Below are 8,281 nucleotides of genomic sequence, written 5' to 3'. Positions count from 1 at the left end.
TTACGGGGAGGTCATGCCGAAATTTCTGTAGGCCCAAAATGGAAAATTTTTACTTGTTTTCGCTGTTTACGCTAATAAATCCTGTTGTGTGATAATTAAAAATTAATCAGGAGCACGGGCCCTCGCAGTTGGTATTAGAGCGTAACTGGGGTATGCTCGAATTAGAGTCTAGGACGCTCGAGTTTAGACACAAATAAATTGATTGCGTATTTGATTTACTACTTGCTCTTTATTTGATTTGCATGCTATGATTATTTAATTTAGCTGAGATAGAGCTATTAGTGAAGTAAGTTTGACGCTTCGTTTATTTGTACCTAGTGGAGTAAGTTTTAAATTTCCTTGAAACCCTTCAGTGCTTACTATTATTTTTTCTGCTTGTGGATTAATCCTTGTGTCTTGTAGAATGGAACCGGGAGGAAGAGGCAGAAAAGGAAAAGAAGTTATCCAAGAGTCTGAAGCTCAGAACATAGGGAATACTGAGGGTATTGACAGAGGTAGACGTGGCCGCCCTAGAGGAAGGGCAAATCAAAATGTGAATATAGAGGTAGAAGTAGAGTAGGAGCCACCAATTCGTCCGGAAAGGCAGGTTGCAAGAAATGTTGAAGTGGATCGCGAAGTTCAGCAGCTGACCCAAAGAATGAGAGAAATGGAGTTAGTGATTGCTAAATTCCAAGATATGCGTCCTCCAAAATTCTTTGGAAATGAAGGTGGTGAAAAAGCAACGGCATGGCTGAAGAGTATGAATTATTTATTTAATTTGGTGGAGTACACTCCAGAACTGAGACTCAAGTTAGCTGTTTACCAACTCAAAGATCGAGCACAACTGTGGTGGGAAGCCACATAGGAAGCAATCCGAGAATCTGGTCAGATAATTTCATGGGAGGTATTCCGTACTCATTTTATTCAAGAATACTCGCCTCCATCTTATTATTCTGCTAAGGAAGCTGAGTTCAATCAGTTAGTTCAGGGAAATATGTCAGTGGGAGAGTACGCCTCTCAATTTTCTGCTCTACTAGCTTATGTACCTCATGTATCAAATAGTGATCGATCCAATCTTTCGCGTTTCATGCAAGGACTGAATCGGATGATACATACGTTGGTTATGACTGGAGCACCAACTACTTATGCAGAAGCGGTAGAGAAAGCAAAGAATATTGAGGCTAGTTTGCTTTGGGGAGGATCACAACAGGTTCCATCTTTTACTTCCCAAGGGTCCGGGAGTACCATTCAGTTGCCCGTGGGCATACCTCCTTATCAGCCTCCACAGTCAAACCAGCCACCGAAGAATCAGAAATTCAGAGCTAAAGGAAAGCAGTTTAAGAAGAAGTCTTACAGTAGTTCATCTAGTTCAGGCAGTTCTCGTGGAGGAAGACCTAGTGGTTATGTTCGAGATTCTTGTGGGAGATGTGGAGGTAGACATCCTACTACCCAGTGCACAGGAGTTCAAGGAGACTGCCATACATGTGGATTACCGGGACATTATGTGAGAGTTTGTCCTAATGCGGGAAGACAGGAGTATCAGCCCTCACAGTTTAGCCAGTTTCCACGAGCCCCAGTGCCTAGACCATCTACTCCACAGCCTAGCTACCAACAGCCGAGAGGATCTGCTCAGCAGTACTTTCCAGGACCTCAGCAGGCTAGGGTGCATGCTTTGACACAGGACCAGGCTCATGAGATGCCCGGAGGGGTCATTGCAGGTATATGCTTTATTTTTTATCATCCTGCACGTCTATTGATAGACACGGGAGCATCTCATTCATTTCTGTCTGCTGCATTTATCGATGAGCATGAGATAGCTACTACCTTGTTGTTGGATACGGTGTATGTGTCTAACCCTGCTGGTGTGTATTTGATGTCTCGTGAGATAGTTCTGAACCGTGTGATTAGATTTGATGATAACCTTATGATAACTAATCTAATCAAATTATCTATGTCTGACTTCGACTGTATTTTGAGAATGGATACTTTGTCGAATTATCGAGCCACCATTGATTGTTTCCATGGAGTTGTTAGATTTAGACCTTATTTTGGCGATAAGTGGAACTTTTATGGTAATGATTCTCAGTCACGCATTCCATTAGTGTCAGCAATGGAAATGTTTAGACTACTATTGGCAGGGAATGAAGGATTCATGATTTATGCAGTTGATGTCACCCAGGAAGAAATGTTGAAAGTTTCAGATATTATGGTGGTAAAGGATTTTCCTGATGTATTTCCTGATGAAATTCCTGGCTTTCCGCCTCAAAGGGAAATAGATTTCAGTATTGAGTTAATGTCAGGGACGAATCCAATTTCTAGAGCACCGTATCGTTTGGCTCTAGCGGAGTTGGAAGAACTCAAGGAACAATAACGAGACTTATTGGAGAAAGGTTATATTAGACCAAGTATGTCACCTTGGGGAGCTCCGGTATTGTTTGTAAAGAAGAAAGAAGGGACAATGAGGATGTGTATTGATTACCGGCAGTTGAATAAAGCTACAATGAAGAATAAATATCCACTCCCGCGTATCGATGACTTGTTTGATCAGTTGCAGGGTACATCTGTGTATTCCAAGATCGATCTTCGTTCTGGATATCATCAGCTTAGAGTTAGAGAAGAACATGTTCCTAAAACTGCATTTCGGACACGTTATGGGCATTATGAATTCTTAGTCATGCCTTTTGGATTGACTAATGCTCCAGCGGTTTTCATGGATTTGATGAACCGTGTTTTTCGAGAATTTTTAGACAAATTTGTTATTGTCTTCATCGATGACATTTTGATTTATTAAAAAACAAAGAAGGTGCATCGAGAACATTTGAGACTAGTCCTCCAAACACTCAGAGCAGCACAATTATATGCTAAATTTTCTAAGTGTGAATTTTGGTTGGACAGAGTAGTATTTTTGGGTCATGTTATATCTGCTCAAGGAGTTTCAGTGGATCCCAGTAAAGTCGAAGCTGTTATTAATTGGCCAACACCAACAAATGTTTTTGAGATTCGCAGCTTTCTGTGATTAACAGGGTATTATAGGCGTTTTATTGAAAGATTTTCCGTTATTACAAGGCCTATGACTCAATTAACGCAAAAAGATCGACGTTTTGTGTGGACTGCAGAATGTGAAACAAGTTTTCAGACTTTGAGGGAAAAGTTGACAACAGCTCCAGTGTGAGCTTTACCTTCAGGCTCAGGTGGATTTGTTGTGTGTGTACAGATGCTTCTTTGAACGGACTGGGATGTGTTTTAATGCAAAATGGGCGAGTGATTGCACATGCATCTCGACAGTTGAAGCCACATGAGACTCGATATCCAGTTCATGATTTAGAATTGGCTGCCATTGTGTTTGTGTTAAAAATATGACGTCATTATCTGTACGATGAACAATTTGTAATTTATTCTGATCAGAAGAGTCTCAAATATCTTTTCACACAGTCCGAATTGAATATGAGACAACGTCGATGGATGAAGTTGCTTAAAGACTTTGATTGTGAGATTCGATATCAACCAGGGCGAATGAATCTAGTTGCAGATGCACTTAGCAGGAAAGATCAAAACGCTATGCTGATATCTCTGAATATTTCTAAAGTCCACGAGCATTTGGGAACATCAGGATGGACTTATCAAACAAGTAGAGATTACTTTATAGTTTCATCTATCAAAGTCGAGCCACAGATAATATCAAGTATTAAAGCAGCGCAGAAAACTTATCCGCATATTCATAGATTGAAAGAATTGGCTCAAACAGATCAGTCAGATAAGTTCAGCGTTGCCTCAGATGGTAGTTTGCGCTTTAATGGGAGACTTGTGGTTCCTAATTTGATAGATCTGAAAGAAGCTATACTACGTGAAGCACATTGTAGTCGACATAGCATTCATCCAGGAAATCGAAAGATGTATCATACTTTGAGAGATCATTATTGGTGGGAAGGTATGAAGAAGGAAATTTTTGATTTCGTGGCTAAATGTTTAACTTGCCAACAGGTTAAAGCTGAACGAATGAGACCTGGCGGTATGTTAAATAGTCTGGAAGTACCACAGTGGAATTGGGAGCACAATGCTATGGATTTCGTGACACACCTACCTCGTTCTAATCGTGGTTATGATGCAATTTGGGTGATTGTTGATAGATTGTCTAAATCAGCCCATTTTATTCCATATGACCGTACTTGTACTTACATGAAAATGGCGAAATTGTATATTGATCATGTGGTGAGATTGCATGGTGTGCCAATAACCATAGTATCAGACCGCGATCCAAGGTTTACTTCAAAATTTTGGAGTAGTTTGCAATCAGCTTTGGGTTCAAAGTTGGCCATGAGCACTGCTTATCATCCCCAAACAGATGGTCAGTCAAAAAGAACCATCCAGACTCTAGAGGATATGTTACGAGCAGTTGTAATGGATTTCAGAGGTGGTTGGCAATAATCATTGTCTTTGGTCGAATTCTCTTACAACAATAGTTTTCAGACAGCGATCGGTATGGCACCATTTGAAGCTTTATATGGCAGAAAGTGCAGATCTCCGATTTGTTGGGAAGATGTAGAAGAACGACAGATGTCTAAACCATAGTTTGTACAAGAAATGAAAGATAAAGTTGAATTGATAAGAAAAAGAATGAAAGAAGCCCAGGATCGTCAAGCAAGTTATGCTAATAAAAGGCGTCGGCCTTTAGAGTTCCAGGTTGGTGGTTATGTTTTCTTTAAACTATCACCGTTTCGTGGTACTATGAGATTTGGACGTAAAGGGAAGTTAGCTCCACGTTATATTGGTCCGTATGGGATTGTTGAGAGGATTGGCACTTTGACTTATCGTTTGGACTTGCCGCAGAGTTTGTCTGCGATACACGATGTGTTTCATGTATCGATGCTGCGGAAGTACGAGCCAGATCCATCTCATGTTTTGAGTACCGAGGATGTGGAGTTAGATAGTTCCCTAAGTTATGTTGAGCAGCCGGTTCAAATTCTTGATCGCAAAGAGAAGCAACTCAGGAACAAGACGATTCCTTTAGTTTTGGTGCAGTGGAGTAGACATGGGATAGAAGAAGCTACATGGGAGTTAGAGGCTCGAATGCGTCAAGAGTGGCCTCACTTGTTTGAAAATATGATGAATAACTCCATGTACTCAGATTTTCCTATGTATTATCAGTGGTAAATGTTTTAACCACTTTGTGTACTAGTGTTTTGTATGTTGGAATTCGAGGACGAAATCTTTTATTAAGAGGGGAGAATGTGAGAACCCGAATTTAATTATTCAGTATTTGGCAAGAATTAGAAATAATTATTTTAAAGTGCTAAATTAAAATAATTACGCCAAATAATTATACTTGGGTGTTAAAAATATGTATTAGAAAATATCGAAATTATGGACGATATTTAAATGCATATCGGAATTTAATAGCACGCGAGAGTTGTAATTTTTGGATCGGGTTACATTCTAGCAATTGGGCTAAATAATTAAATTCATGTATATAGATATGTGTTATAGGAAGCCCATTTGCCCCAAGCCCAATCCATTTCTTCCTTTAAATCTCTCGTTTCTTCTACAAGCATCCATTTCCTTCTCTTCTTGCATCTCCTCTAGCTACCGAGCTGTTGCTTCGTTAATTTTCCAGCCTCTTGCTTGTCATTTTTCTTGGTTCTTTAGAGTGTAAAGAGGTTGATTCTAACTCTATTTCAGTTCAAAGGAAGCTTTTGAAGGTAATCCCTAAGCTTAGGTTTTCAATTTTGTCCATGGAAGAAGTTGGTTGCTGTTTTTTCGAGTTGCAGGTTTTTGGGTTCTGTTTTTGGGTTTTTGGTGTGTGGTGCTCTAAGATTCTTGACTTGTGGTTCATAAAGAACTTATAGCTCTATGTCTAAGCTTTCTGTAGCCACTGACGAAATGGAATTCCAATTAAAAACAGATTTGATATGATTTTTTTTTACCAAACTGTGTCAAAATGGAAGGCTGTGTTGGAGCTGTGCAGATTAGCTTCTGTAATTCGAGTTTATGACATTTATGCTCTCGGATTTTGGACTTGTGATTCTAAATAGAGTTGTAGAGCTATGCGTTGTCTTCGTATTGATATAAGATTCGTTAAAATCCATTAAGAATTGAGGTCGTTATGCTGTTTTTGCCGGAACTGCTCAGTACAGACTTCTGTCTGCGAAGTGTGCATGTAGTAGAGCTTTCTTGTTAATTCTGGGATTATTCTGTTAGGATTCTGGTAATGGTTTCTTCTAGGAGAACTTAGATATTTGAGTTGTTTTTCATCTCCAATTGGCGGATATTTATTTGAGTCAATAATGAGTTAGATATGAATTTTATACTTCTAAGTGTCGAAACTAAATCTGTCACAGACCTTGCATCTCATGGTTGCTGGTTTTGGGCGTTTTTCAGTGTTGAGATGATTGAATTTCATGTTGAAGTCTTCTGATAAAATATGGCATTTTGAGTTAGGATTCCAGCCATGTATGATAAGTATGTTTTGGTTAAGTTTTGGTTGAGTTATGGCCTTACAACCGAGCTTAGGTCCAAGCTGGAATTAGTAAAATTGTTTTTGGCCAAGAGTTGAATATTTATTTGATGGTAATTAGTTATTTGCCAAAGGTTTTAGTAGCCAGGAAGCACCGAGGAGTTTATAAACTATTGTGGTAATTTAATTTGAAGGTTAAGGTACGGATTGATCGATTCTTTATAGCGTCTATAAAGACGTGTAATTAAATTGATGTGATTTTATGAAAACTATGTGTTTATGTGCTCTTTGTGCTATTTAAATGTATTTCAAGATTATTCCTCAAAATTTTTTAAATAAATCTGAATTTTTAAATATATTGGAATAATCTATGGATTTATATGCATTGTTGAGCACGCATTCATATCGAGCCATGACTCCGTTGTTTCCGAGATCTCTGTTTACTCTTGGATGAGTTATTTAGACATCAGATCCGAGGGCGTTTAAGCGTCACACCTCTGATGACTAGCGGAAGGGCCGAACAGTTCTGCAGACTGACACCCCTGACGCAGATGTGGAGGGCCGGGGGCGTATTTGACACGTCACACCCCTGGCACATGTGGCCACTGTTGTTGCTTTCGTTTCTTTGGATCCAGTTTGATACCCGAGATTATTGGTACCCTACATGCATTGCATTCCATTGATTTTATTACATGTCATTTATTTATGCTGTAATTTATTTGATCTTCGTACTTGGGTTTGACCCCTGTCCCTCGGGGCTGCTGTGGTTTGTTTTGTGATTCCATAGCAGGTTATACAGGTGGTTTTGATGCAGCTGGCGGAGCGTCTGCCAGTGGAGCCCAGTGAGTCGATTTGAGTTGGGAGTCCCCAGATATACTAGTTATATTGAGTCATTTGCCGAGGAGATGCCTCGTGTATTTGTATGGTTGTATTTTGAGTGTTGGATATTATTTGGTGTGATCGAGCCTAGCTGGCTCTATGTGCAATTGGTATTCTGTTTGTTTTATTGGACTCTATTTTCGAGTATAAATGTTTTGTTGTGTTGTTTTGGAATTTTTGGTTTGTCCTATTTACGGGGAGGTCATGCCGAAATTTCTGTAGGCCCAAAATGGAAAATTTTTACTCGTTTTCGCTGTTTACGCTATTAAATCCTGTTTTTGATAATTAAAAATTAATCAGGAGCACGGGCCCTCACAATGAAGTTTATACATGTTCAAGTATGTATGATGCAAGTATGTTTACGAAAAGTTTTATGATGATGGCACATCCATGTTTATGTTATTAAGTTCAAGTTTAAGTAGGTACGTTCTACTTTAAAGATGCATGTGGTTTTATTATGTATTACTTGTTATTCTAAGTTTATACATGTTGAGTTTTTAGACTCACTAGACTTGATTGATACAGATGAGGACGAGTATGAGGAGACGAGGGGTGGGGACCAATGAGCCGGCTCGGTCTGTGAAGTAGGCAAAACCCAAGGACCGCCAATGATTTTAAGAACTTTATGCATGCTTCAAATACTCTGATTTCCATGATATTGTTTACGATGTTTAAACGATTATCTTTTTGCAAACTTAGATTGTAATTGTTTTTATTTCAAATATTTTTAGACGAGCAGTTCATTTAAATCTCGATTTGAAAGATTATTATTTATTTAAGAAAATTTTTATTTTTCCGCAATTTTCAATTATTTTAAAAGTACGGTACATTACACGGTGGTTCCTAATGAAGCCTGCAACAAAGAATTCTCAAGAACACGTAAATAACATGTATTCATAACATCGCAGTTTGAGCAGTCCCATGAAAACGATCATAAATAACTCATTTCTTGTTCAAAAATTACGAAATACT

General features: G+C 38.8%; 2 protein-coding genes and 1 long non-coding RNA gene across 3 annotated transcripts; all 3 read left to right on the top strand.

Annotated features, from left to right (window-relative positions):
• Positions 1-973: 973 nt before the first annotated feature.
• Positions 974-2,350, top strand: LOC142506219 (uncharacterized). The gene has a single exon (XM_075619405.1). The coding sequence runs from the start codon at positions 974-976 to the stop codon at positions 2,348-2,350; it is 1,377 nt and encodes a 458-aa protein (XP_075475520.1).
• Positions 2,351-4,560: 2,210 nt separating this feature from the next.
• On the top strand, positions 4,561-5,130 carry LOC142506204 (uncharacterized). The gene has a single exon (XM_075619386.1). It carries the CDS (start codon positions 4,561-4,563, stop codon positions 5,128-5,130), a length of 570 nt encoding a protein of 189 aa, XP_075475501.1.
• A 419-nt stretch (positions 5,131-5,549) lies between these two features.
• Positions 5,550-7,619, top strand: LOC142542867 (uncharacterized). The gene is made up of 3 exons (XR_012819596.1): positions 5,550-5,675; positions 6,565-6,630; positions 6,894-7,619. It is a non-coding gene; the product is annotated as an uncharacterized LOC142542867 (long non-coding RNA).
• The last annotated feature ends 662 nt before the right edge of the window (positions 7,620-8,281 follow it).

This window comes from Primulina tabacum, chromosome 1, assembly GCF_025594145.1.
Source record: "Primulina tabacum isolate GXHZ01 chromosome 1, ASM2559414v2, whole genome shotgun sequence".
Lineage (NCBI taxonomy): Eukaryota > Viridiplantae > Streptophyta > Magnoliopsida > Lamiales > Gesneriaceae > Primulina > Primulina tabacum.
The sequence above is the reverse complement of the archived record's forward strand: the minus strand, read 5'-3'. Positions and strand labels throughout refer to the sequence as shown.